General features: G+C 45.9%; 1 protein-coding gene across 1 annotated transcript; it reads left to right on the forward strand.

Annotated features, from left to right (window-relative positions):
* The first annotated feature begins 1,169 nt into the window (after nt 1-1,169).
* Nucleotides 1,170-9,953, forward strand: RHOF (ras homolog family member F, filopodia associated). The gene is made up of 5 exons (XM_087705504.1): nt 1,170-1,580; nt 3,295-3,382; nt 4,084-4,193; nt 5,224-5,358; nt 8,805-9,953. Exons 1-5 carry the CDS (start codon nt 1,428-1,430, stop codon nt 8,967-8,969), a joined length of 651 nt encoding a protein of 216 aa, XP_087561630.1. The 5' UTR covers nt 1,170-1,427; the 3' UTR covers nt 8,970-9,953.
* The last annotated feature ends 1,712 nt before the right edge of the window (nt 9,954-11,665 follow it).

The raw sequence follows: 11,665 nt of genomic DNA on the forward strand, positions 1-11,665 counted from the left end.
TACAGACAGGAGATAAAAAAGACGAACATAACAATACACTATTTAAAAACACACAACAGCCATACCATTTGAGGAGGGGGGCAAAAGCTCTTTAGCCCCAGGCCTGTCGGAACAGCCAGGTTTTAAGGGCTTTGCGGAAGGCCTGGAGGGTGGTGAGGGTTCGAATCTCCACGGGGAGCTCGTTCCAGAGGGTCGGAGCAGCCACAGAGAAGGCCCTCCTCCAGGTAGTCGCCAGTCGGCATTGGCCGGTGGATGGAAGGAGGGAGGTTGGGGAAGAAGAAAAAGAGAGGAGGAAAGGTAGAGGGAGGGAGGTTGGGAAGAAGAGTAGGGTTGTTGCAAAATAAGATGGATGTACGGGGTGGAAAGAAAGCGACCCCAATTATGCTTTTTATATTTTTAAACAGATTGTGATAAATGCTAGAAGACAACAGGTAGATTAATAGTACCTATGAGAATGTTTATTTGTGAATGTATATGGAAAGAAAAAATAAAAAACTTTATAGAACAAAGTTTCAACACTGAGAAGTGCCTTATGATGGATTTTTTCACCCTTAAACTGTTCCAGCATCCCTGAGGTCATGTGACCAAAATTCAGCCACTTGGCAATTGACTCATATTTATGACAGTTGCAGTTTCCTAGGCGGGTCATGTCAATCACCTTTTGTGACACATTCAACACTTAAGAACTCTGTTACTAGCTGCAGTCACTTAACAAATGTGGCAAGTTGTAAAACTGGGCCAGACTCGAGTCCCACCTAGCAACAGAAATTTTAGGCTCAACTGTTAATTTTAAGTCAAGGACTACCTGTAATGTCCTCAATCCAATTGGGGCTGTCTTCTCCAAGCCAGGATTACAATGCCCATCAGCCCCAACTAGGTGGCCACAATATAATGCAATACAGTGGTTGTGTGTGTGTGTGCAACCCAAATTGCAGGAACCCATGCAACCTCTTTGATGTAAATTGGAGGGCACCCAGTTGAAGAACCTCATTTTAGATTATCTTATTAGTAACCCAAGGCGGCCATCATGTCTAATGCCCCCTTGCTCCTTTTCCCCACAACAACCCTTCAAAGTGGGCTGGTTTTCCTGCCTGAAGCAGAACTGGCAGCCTACTGCTTCCTAAGCCAGCACCTAAAATGATCCATCCAGAAAACCCGGGCAAAAAGAGAGAACCCACGTTGGGGGTATCCAAGCGCCCAGGCCGGGGAACAAATCTTCTTTCACGCCCCGGGTTGAGTCGATGCAAGAGGGGCCAAGGCGGTTTCGACCCTCCCTCGCCGCTTTATAGGGGAACTGGCGGCGGAGACTCGCCGCCTTGCGAAGCCGCAGCGGGGAGGAAGGAGGCGAGGCCTCGTCCGCCGCCGCCTTTCTTCCACTCCCGCCCGAGGAGCAGCTCTTTTCGAGGCGGCGGCAGCGGCGGTGGTCCATGGCCGAGAGGAACAGCTCGGGACCCGGCAGCCGGGAAGCCAGCGATCCGAGGAAGGGCTCGAAGACGGAGCTGAAAGCGGTGGTGGTGGGCGACGGCGGCTGCGGGAAGACTTCGCTCCTTTTGGTGCACGCCAAAGGCGCTTTCCCTGAGGTGAGCGCCCGGCTTTTATAGACCCTCTCAGCCAATCAGGGCTCGCTCGGCCCCCTCCTCAGCTCGCGCCGCGCGGGAAGCGTCCCCATTCCCGAATCGCCGCGCGGGAAGCTTCTAGAAGGCCTGGAAGCTTCCTTCAGGGGAGGCTCCTGGAATCCCCTGAGGGGGAAAAAAAAAAGGCGGCATTTCCCTCTATTGAGAGTGTGGGGGTCTTTCAGAAAGAGGTTCTCCCCCTCCTCATGGCGGATCCCAGAATCCCCTGGTATCCTCATTCTGACAACCTGTGTGGAGGGTCCCTGATTTTGGCAAAGGTGCCATTTGTAGCGCCTTCCTCAGGCGATATTCCCCTCAGGAGGCGATTCTTGGCCAGTAGCGGGCATAAAATCAGCCCAGATGTGCGAGACTGACACAGCTGGGGATGATGGGCTTGATAGTGTGGCCGCCTGCGTCAACCCAAGGCAGGGTTCAATGCTGTGGAGATGGCAACATTGTCTTGACTCCCCATCAAAATAAACAACAAAGGCCTATATACATAAATACATTTAAAAAGACAGGAAATAAAGCCTCAATTTCTTTTTTATTTTAAAAAAAAGGAAAATAAGAGTCATTTTGAGGGGTTCCATCTTTGTCCCCTGTTTAGGCAAAGAGCAGGCCGCCCTCATATGATGAGAATGGGCAAAATTGCTTGAAGCGAAGCGAAAAGAAAAGGCTGGCTTTTATCGCTACGCACGACCCATGCAAACGTTGTGGAAATGACTAAAATGGGGCAGAAATGTTCCCCTTGGTGGTTCATCTTAAGAAACATCTCAACCTCTACGTAGCCGGCACGGCAACAGGATGCGTGAGCGAAGGACTTCCCGTTACTGCTTCGCTTATCGCAGATTTAAAAGTTAGGGGATTGCACATCCTTGATGGCCTCAGAAAGGCGATTCAATTTTATTGCACATAGCTGTAAGGACAACTTGCTATCTCCATCAGTAAATGCTCCTGCAATCAATGTGGCCCCATAGCAAATCTGAATTTGATACGACCACTAACGCAAGGCTAGTTTCAATGAGCTGAGCACTGGATTTCAGACTGAAATCCACGGCAGAATCCGGTTCGTCCAGAATCCGCCAAGATTGTTACTTGAACAATTGCAGAAATTCACACACAACGTGTGTTCTACTTGAAAACACTCCTGGACCAAAAGGCAGAAGTCAGGCAGGATATCTGGAGGGCTGTGGTATGCCACATCCTAGATGCAGCTCAACACAAGAAAAAAATAAATAAGGCTTAGCCTTGGTGAAGGTCTATAGATCTTAGTCTTAGTCCAACATAATGGCTGTTTCAGGATTTATTGAGTATTATTGGACAGCTAGTTCTTTTGCTGCCCATCAGTTTTCTATATTTTTATTTATCTGCTGCTCTTCCTTAGAATGGGAGGCAAACATACAAGCTATCCACAGTCGTGGCTGAGTCTGCTATCCTTAAAAAGTCCCTAAACACATTTTTAACAGTTTTTTTTTAAAAAAAAAACAGCTTAAAGAGAGTTTTAAGACAGCTTTAAAAAAAAAGTTTTAAAAACAGCTTAAATGCATGTGGTTGCCCTCACTTAAAAAGATTTGGAGCTATTTTTTGCAGAAGGGAAATATAAAGTTGTAAAACATGCCTGGGAGGAGCTGTGAAACTTGACAATGTATACTAATAACACTCATTTTCCACTTCCGGACAGCAATATGCCCCTTCGGTCTTTGAAAAATACACAACCAATGTCATTGTGGGGAAAAAAGAAGTCGTCTTACATTTGTATGATACTGCAGGTAAATATTCATCTTGATTCTGCTTTTTTTTTTTAAAAATAGTTCATGCTAAGGTAGCCAAGTTAGGTGTTTCTCTAAAAGTTTAGGTAATCCCTGTGGTGCAAATTAGGAATATTATCAGAACATATCTCGCTTGGCATATTGAAAACACTGTCCATTTTGGAGTTTTCCTGCGCCACATTATTGTAAAAATCAGAGCAAGTAAGAAGTCAGCCAGATATACATAACACGGTTCCACCACAAAACCGCGGTAGACTAAAGCGCGCTCGACAAAAGCGCGTACCTGACGTCATCACAGTGCGACGAAAACATCACGCTGTGAGCGGTAAACTTAAAATTAACGCGAAAACCTTACCCTAACCCCCCCAAACCTAACCCTAACCCTAACCCTAACCCTAACCCTTAACCTAACGCTAAACCTAACGCTAAACCTTAACCTAACCCTAAACCTAACCCTAACACTTAACGTAACCCTAAACCTAACCCTAACCCTTAACCTAACCCTAACCCTTACCTTTACGTGAATCGGCTTGCTTTAAAATCGCTTTTTAAAATCTCCGCGGTCGTATTTGTCGCGCTGCTGATGACGTCAGGTACGCGCTTTAATCGAGCACGCTTTAGTGGACCGCGGTTTTGTCGTGCCACAACATAACACAGGTAGAAAACGCACCTAAATTTATTTGTTAATTTCTTCCTTTTAGGACAAGAAGATTACGATCGCTTAAGGCCACTCTCATACCAAAGCACTCATGTGGTTTTGATCTGCTACGACGTCATGAGTCCTTCTAGCTTTGATAATGTATTAATCAAGGTAAGAGGTCTTTAGAACCAAAACGTGGAAGAAACATGATTTTTGTCCTCTAGAGTCACCTGTTTGTGAAGCAGCTAATTAGAAGTCCTGTAGTGCACATATGATCTGGAGATTTCTCCCAGTTGGTTTGGCGACTGCTGAATGTGCTGTCTCTGTCGCTTGTAAGCCATGATTTAAGGGTTTGCACAAACTACAGATCAAACCCGTTGCAGCTTATTGAAGAAACTTGTCATTTAGCATGTGTAATTGTGGCACTTCCAGAGCTACACTGTCAGCATTAATCTAACTCTCATCCTTCAAGACAAGAGTGGAGAAACCAGGGCGTGGCACGACATAACCGCGAACGTCAAAAGCGCGCCGACAAAACCACGGTGCTAAAACCGCGATGTCAAAAGCGCGCCGACAACAGCGCACCGACAGAAGCGCGATTTAAGTTAAGGTAAGGGTTAGGGTTAGGTTTAGGGTTATGTTACAGCACGCTTCTGTCAGCGCGCTGTTGTCGGCACGCTTCAGCACTCATTCGTCTCCGCGGTTTTGACGGCGCGGTTTTGTCACCGCGCTTTAGTCACACGCGCTTTTGTCGTGCGCACATTTGTGGTGGAACCAAACCAGGGAAGTTGCTCCGACCCTGTGGAACGATCTACCTGTAGAGATCCGGACCCTTCCCACTCTCTCGGCCTTCCGAAAAGCCACTAAAACCTGGCTATTCTGGCAGGCCTGGGGCTGTTGACCTCATGAATGAGGTCCAGCCCCTCTCAGATTGAGTGTATGATGCGTCGTTTTTTAAATTGTTTCTCTTTTTTTCTATTTTTAAATTGTTTCTCTTTTCCTATTTTTAACTCCTTATTTTAATCTTGTTTCTGTAAGCCACCCGGAGTCCTACGGGATTGGGCGGCATATAAATTTATTAAAAGTTAATAAAGTTAAAAGTTAGGAGGAAATGGCTTCTAACGAGCCTTGCAAACCACAGCTTAGTACATCACGCACCCCTATTCCGTTTGAGCCGGTTCACACTTTGTTCTCTCAACAGTGGATCCAGGAAGTCAACCACTTCTGCCGCGGAATCCCCATCCTCTTGGTGGGTTGTAAAACTGATCTCCGGAAAGACAAGGAACATCTCAAAAAGCTCCGTTCCGCTCAACAGGAACCGATCACCTACAAGCAGGTAAAGAGAGCAAGCCACTTACCTCTTTCTTCCGTGGCACGACAAAACCGCGGTCCACTAAAGCGCGCCCGATTAAAGCGCGTCGCTGACGTCATCAGCAGCGCGACAAAAACGACCGCAGAGAAAAAAGGGCGCTTTAAAAAGCGCTTTTAAAGCAAGCCGATTCACGTAAAGGTAAGGGTTAGGTTTAGGGTTAGGGTTAGGTTTAGGGTTACGTTAAGCGTTAGGGTTAGGTTTAGGGTTAGGTTAAGCGTTAGGTTAAGGGTTAGGTTTAGGGTTAGGTTTAGGGTTAGGTTAAGGGTTAGGGTTAGGGTTAGGTTTAGGGTTAGGTTAAGGGTTAGGGTTAGGTTTAGGGTTAGGTTTAGGGTTAGGTTAAGGGTTAGGGTTAGGTTTAGGGTACGTTAAGCGTTAGGGTTAGGTTTAGGGTTAGGTTAAGGGTTAGCGTTAGGTTAAGGGTTAGGTTTAGGGTTAGGTTTAGGGTTAGGTTAAGGGTTAGGGTTAGGTTTAGGGTTACGTTAAGCGTTAGGGTTAGGTTTAGGGTTAGGTTAAGGGTTAGCGTTAGGTTTAGGGTTAGGGTTAGGGTTAGGTTTAGGTTTAGGGTTACGTTAAGCGTTAGGGTTAGGTTTAGGGTTAGGTTAAGGGTTAGCGTTAGGTTAAGGGTTAGGTATAGGGTTAGGTTTAGGGTTAGGTTAAGGGTTAGGTTAGGTTTAGGGTTACGTTAAGCGTTAGGGTTAGTTTAGGGTTAGGTTAAGGGTTAGCGTTAGGTTAAGGGTTAGGGTTAGGGTTAGGTTTAGGGTTAGGGTTACGTTAAGCGTTAGGGTTAGGTTTAGGGTTAGGTTAAGGGTTAGCGTTAGGTTAAGGGTTAGGTTTAGGGTTAGGTTAAGGGTTAGGTTTAGGGTTAGGTTTGGGGGGTTAGGTTTAGGTTTACGCGTTAATTTTAGTTTTACCGCTCACAGCGTGCTTTTTTCGTTGCGCTGTGATGACGTCAGGTACGCGGTTTCGTCGAGCGCGCTTTAGTCGACCGCGGTTTTGTGGTGGAACCCTTTCTTCAGGTATAAAACCACTAAACTCAGGTCACCTGTCCTTTCGAGCAACATCGGGTCGATGTTGAGGAGGCATCACCCATAACCAAAGTTTCAGGTCTGTCTGCATTTCATCGGTGAAGACCGTTTCTCACCAGGAGAGCAATGGGATTGAAAGTGTCAGATGAAGAGCTGAATTTGCTTCCTGGCCCAGCGTAGAAAAGTATTTAATGACCGAGTTACACGCAAGGCACTGAGCCACAAAACAATTTGGTTTAGACTTAAGGAGGCTAAGGGATGCGGTGGCTCAGTGGCTAAGACGCTGAGCTTGTCGATCAGAAAGGTTGGCAGTTCGGAGGTTTGAATCCCTAGCGCTGCGTAACGGAGTGAGCTCCCGTGACTTGTCCCAGCTTCTGCCAACCTAGCAGTTCGAAAGCAGGTAAAAAATGCAAGTAGAAAAATACGAACCACCTTTGGTGGGAAGGGAACGGCGTTCCATGCGCCTTCGGCATTGAGTCATGCCGGCTACATGACCCCAGAGACGTCTTCGGACAGCGCTGGCTGTTCGGCTTTGAAACGGAGATGAGGAAAGCCCCCTAGAGTCAGAAACGACTAGCACATATGTGTGAATCTTCACCTTTATCTAAGGAGGCTATTTCCAAAAGGTCCTTTTCCAAAAAGCAACCGGACATTCTTGGTGTTTTTCCTTCAAAAAGTTTCACTTCTCATCCAAGAAGCTTCTTCAGTTCTGCTTCTTTCAAGGTTTCCCCCTCCCCCCTTGAAAACGAAAACATTTTCAAGGAAAAAAATCCAAGAAAGTTGAGTTGCCTTTCAAAAAAACAGCTTCGGGTACAAACCATGATTTGAGTATTTCCACAGACACTGAGGCTAGTCTAGGCTAGGCTAGTCTACTCGCCTATCTTGTGCGATGTTGTCGAAGTAGATACGTTCGCTCCTACAATAGCACAGACTTATCTACCGCTTTCTTAAGTGCTTTTACAGCCGTCTCTAAGCGGTTTACAGAGTCATCCTCTTGCTCCCAACAATCTGGGTCCTCATTTGACCCACCTCGGAAGGACGGAAGGACGAGTCAACCTTGAGCTGGTCAGGATCGAACTGCGGGCAGTCAGCAGAGTTAGCCTGCAATGCTGCATTCTTATCCCTTTGCAGGGAGGGAGGAGAAAAGGAATAGCAATAGCACTTAGACTTATATACCGCTTCACAGTGCTTTCCAGCCCTCTCTAAGCGGTTTGCAGAGTCAGCCTCTTGCCCCCCAACAATCTGTGTCCTCATTTGACCCACCTCGGAAGGACAGAAGGCTGAGTCAACCTTGACCCAGTCAGGATCGAACTGCCGAACTTCAGCTAGCAGCGAGCTGAAGTAGCCTGCAGCGCTGCACTCCGAACACTGTGCCACCTTGGCTCGCCACAATGCTCAACTTGGGGCACAGTAGAGCCCACAGCTCCCTGCGCCCCCCCCCAGTCAGTAGCCCCCCTCACCCTCGGTTCCACCACAAAACCGCGTTCGACTAAAGGGCGCTCGACGAAACCGTGTAGCTGATGTCATCACAGCGCGACAACAGCACGCTGTAAACGCTAAACCTAAAATTAACCCCTAAACCTAAACCTAACCCCCCTAAACCTAATCCTAAAGCTAACCCTAACCCTTAACCTAACCGTAAAGCTAACCCTAAAGCTAACCCTTAACCTAACGCTAAACCTAATCCTAACCCTTAACCTAACCCTAAACCTAACCCTAACTCTTAACCTAACCCTAACCCTTAACCTAACCCTAAACCTAACCCTAACCCTTAACCCAACGCTAAACCTAATCCTAACCCTTAACCTAACCCTTAACCTAACCCTAACCCTTAACCTAACCCTAACCCTTAACCTAACCCTAATCCTAACCCTTAACCTAACCCTAACCCTAAACCTAAACCTAACCCTTAACCTAACCCTAAACCTAACCCTAACCCTTAACCTAACCCTAACCCTTAACCTAACCCTAAACCTAACCCTAACCCTTAACCTAACCCTAACCCTTAACCTAACCCTAAACCTAAACCTAACCCTTAACCTAACCCTAAACCTAACCCTAACCCTTAACCTAACCCTAAACCTAAACCTAACCCTTAACCTAACCCTAAACCTAACCCTTACCTTAACTTGAATCGGCTTGCTTTCAAAGCGCTATTTAAAGCGCCCTTTTCTCCGTGCTCGCTGTTGTCGCTCTGTTGATGATGTCAGCGACGCGGTTTAATCGGGCGCGCTTTAGTCGAGCGCGGTTTTGTCGTGCCACGCTTACCCTCTGCTTCCCCAAAAGCACCATGAAAAATCCACCAGCCATCAACCAGTTTATCTTGCCGCTCGCTGTCGATGCCATCACGTAAAACCTTCTGTGGGTATTCTCTCTCTCTCGCAGGGCGAAGAAGCCTGTTGCCAGATCGGCGCCAGCGTATACCTCGAGTGTTCAGCCAAGTTTCGGGAAAACGTTGAGTCCATTTTCAGCGAAGCGGCTAGCATAGCCCTCAACGCCATCAAGAAGGCCAAGCGCCAGAACAAATCAAGGCCTTGCGTCCTCTTATGACGACGTGAAACCGGACCGAGGAAGACTTCTTCTTCTTCCTTCCATGATATCCAAGGAAGCATTTGCAAGGTTCTTTCTGGACTTGAAAAAGGGTCTTTTCATTTGGATTGTAACAGGAGAAGAAACCTGTTCTGTATGGATTTCTGCTTTTGCTTCCAGTGGTGAAAAGTTTCACTAAGAAGCCAGCTCTCCCTTTCCCAGGTCTTTTATTATTTCCAGGAGATCACTTTGCTACTTGCCTTTTTTAAAAATAATAATAATATAACAATTAAAAAAACCCTCTTACATCCTAGCAGTATTACCTAGGAAGTGGTACTTTTCAATAAACTTTTCAAGGTGCGTTGCATGGTATAAAACATATGAGGAACGGTTGCAGGAACTGGGCATGTCTAGTTTAATGAAAAGAAGGACTAGGGGAGACAGGATAGCAGTCTTCCAATATCTCAGGGGCTGCCCCAAAGAAGAGGGAGTCAAGCTATTCTCCAAAGAACCTGAGGGCAGGGCAGGAAGCGATGGGTGGAAACTAATCAAGGAGAGAAGCAACTTAGAACCAAGAAGAGATTTCCTGACAGAACGATTAATCGGTGGAACAACTTGCCTCCAGAAGTTGTGAATGCTCCAACACTGGAAGTTTTTAAGAAGAGGTTGGATATCTATTTGTCTGAAGTGATGTAGGGTTTCCTGCCTGAGCAGGGGGTTGGACTAGAAGACCTCCAAGGTCCCTTCCAACTCTGCTATTCTATTCTATTCTAACATATAAACCATAGAGTTTGCTCTATTTTGATTTAATGCCATATTTCTCAACCGTGGCAGTGTGAAGATCTGTTGGACTTCCAACTCCCAGAATTCCCCAGTCAGCTTTTTTTTGGAGTTGAAGCCTCCACATCTTCATATCACTATGGCTGAGAAATACTGATTTAATGCACCGTTTTCATGTGCTACACTATAGCTTGCAGACTATGGTTTATGACTTAAGATTGCCATTAACTATAGCAATAGCAATAGCAATAGCAATAGCAGTAGACTTATATACCGCTTCATAGGCCTTTCAGGCCTCTCTAAGCGGTTTACAGAGAGTCAGCATATTGCCCCCAACAATCTGGGTCCTCATTTTACCCACCTCGGAAGGATGGAAGGCTGAGTCAACCCTGAGCCGGTGAGATTTGAACCGCTGACCTGCTGATCTAGCAGTAGCCTGCAGTGCTGCATTTAACCACTGCGCCACCTTGGCTCTTAGCCGCGCGTGCTTATTCAACCAACTTTAATTAAAATAAATCATCGTTCAGTATGATGTGTGAATGTAACGGTTGTTTTTCATCTTTTCTTCTGTAGTGAGCAAGATAATAATAGACAGTCCAATAGATTAGTAGTTAAAATATAGTATGGCTGAGATTTTTTCCGTATAGTAAACCCCATATCAGTTGGGAGATTCAACCATCAGCTCCTGAAGAAGTGACTCACAATTTGCCCTGCCTTTTGTGCCTATATCAATTTCTTTAGGTTGTTTCTTACTACTTCAGAAGGAATAGCTACCTCGAAATATGCCTTTATATACCTCGTGCTGTGCCTTGGGCTCTTTAAGCCAATGTTTCTGTCTTTGTAGCGCTCCGAAATGTTTTGTTTTCATTGAAAAATAAAAACCTTCACTGAAAGGATAAATATTTATACTGATATGGAGAAGGGACTGAATGTTTCATTAAGCTGCCCTACTGATAAGAGGACCGCGACTGTTAATGGGTTATTATTATTTCTAAGGTTATCGGATCAGTTGATTTACCCAGGGGAAAAAATCAGTTGATATCAAAACGCCAAATAACTCAAGATTTTAATCAGCAGGATTTACCCGGGTGCACAAAGCATGCTTCGAAGCAGAGAAGAATTTGGCCTTGGATTTCAGCTTGCACCTGTCATTTCTTCAGTAAGGGAATTTAGCTTCGGTGGCAGGAAGACTAGGAATAACTCAGTGATCCACATTCTCCCAAATTTCTTCACAACTAAACCTGAAAAGGCCTTGCAATAAAACACATCCTAAGCCTAAAGTTACGTTACAGAATTGTAGGGGGGGGGGGGGAGGTTCTACCACAAAACCACGGATGACAAAATCGCGGTCGACGAAAGCGCGTATGTGACGTCATCACAGCGCGACGAAAAAGATCGAAAAATGTAAAAATAAAGCTAAAACCTTCCCCTAACCCCCCCAAACCTAACCCTAAACCTAACCCCAAACCTAACCCTAAACCTAACCCTTAACCTAACCCTTAACCTAACCCTAAACCTAACCCTTAACGTAACGAAAAACCTAACGCTAACCCTTAACCTAACGCTAAACGTAACGCTAACGCTCTAACCCTAACCCTTAACCTAACCCTTACCTTTATGTGAATCGGCTTGCTGTAATTTAATTTTTATTTCAATTTTTCGATCTTTTTCGTCGCGTTGTGATGACGTCACATACGCGCTTTCGTCGACCGCGCTTTTGTGGAACGCGCTTTTGACGGGTCACGGGGGGGGGGGGGAGAGAAACCCATCTGGAGCTGTTCTCTCTTTGCCATTTCCTGCCCGTTGAAGCACTAAGAAATTTCAAGGGAAGAATAAGGAAATCATCATTGCAATCTCTGGGTCAACAAAGGCAGGAACAAATTGTGATTTCTCCCCCCCACCCCCCCCGAGCTGCAAGAATATTTTGTAATTTCTCA

Source organism: Thamnophis sirtalis, unplaced genomic scaffold (genome assembly GCF_051295495.1).
Source record: "Thamnophis sirtalis isolate CommonGarterSnake01/CBP01778 unplaced genomic scaffold, rThaSir2_p1.2 scaffold_2, whole genome shotgun sequence".
Classification (NCBI taxonomy): Eukaryota; Metazoa; Chordata; class Lepidosauria; order Squamata; family Natricidae; genus Thamnophis; species Thamnophis sirtalis.

Excerpts from the sequence above, each read along its gene's own strand:
- RHOF (XM_087705504.1), top strand. The coding sequence starts at position 1,428 with ATGGCCGAGAGGAACAGCTCGGGACCCGGCAGCCGGGAAGCCAGCGAT. Across the intron at positions 3,383-4,083 it reads ACATTTGTATGATACTGCAG|GACAAGAAGATTACGATCGC; the intron begins GTAAATATTCAT and ends TCTTCCTTTTAG. Across the intron at positions 5,359-8,804 it reads AACCGATCACCTACAAGCAG|GGCGAAGAAGCCTGTTGCCA; the intron begins GTAAAGAGAGCA and ends TCTCTCTCGCAG.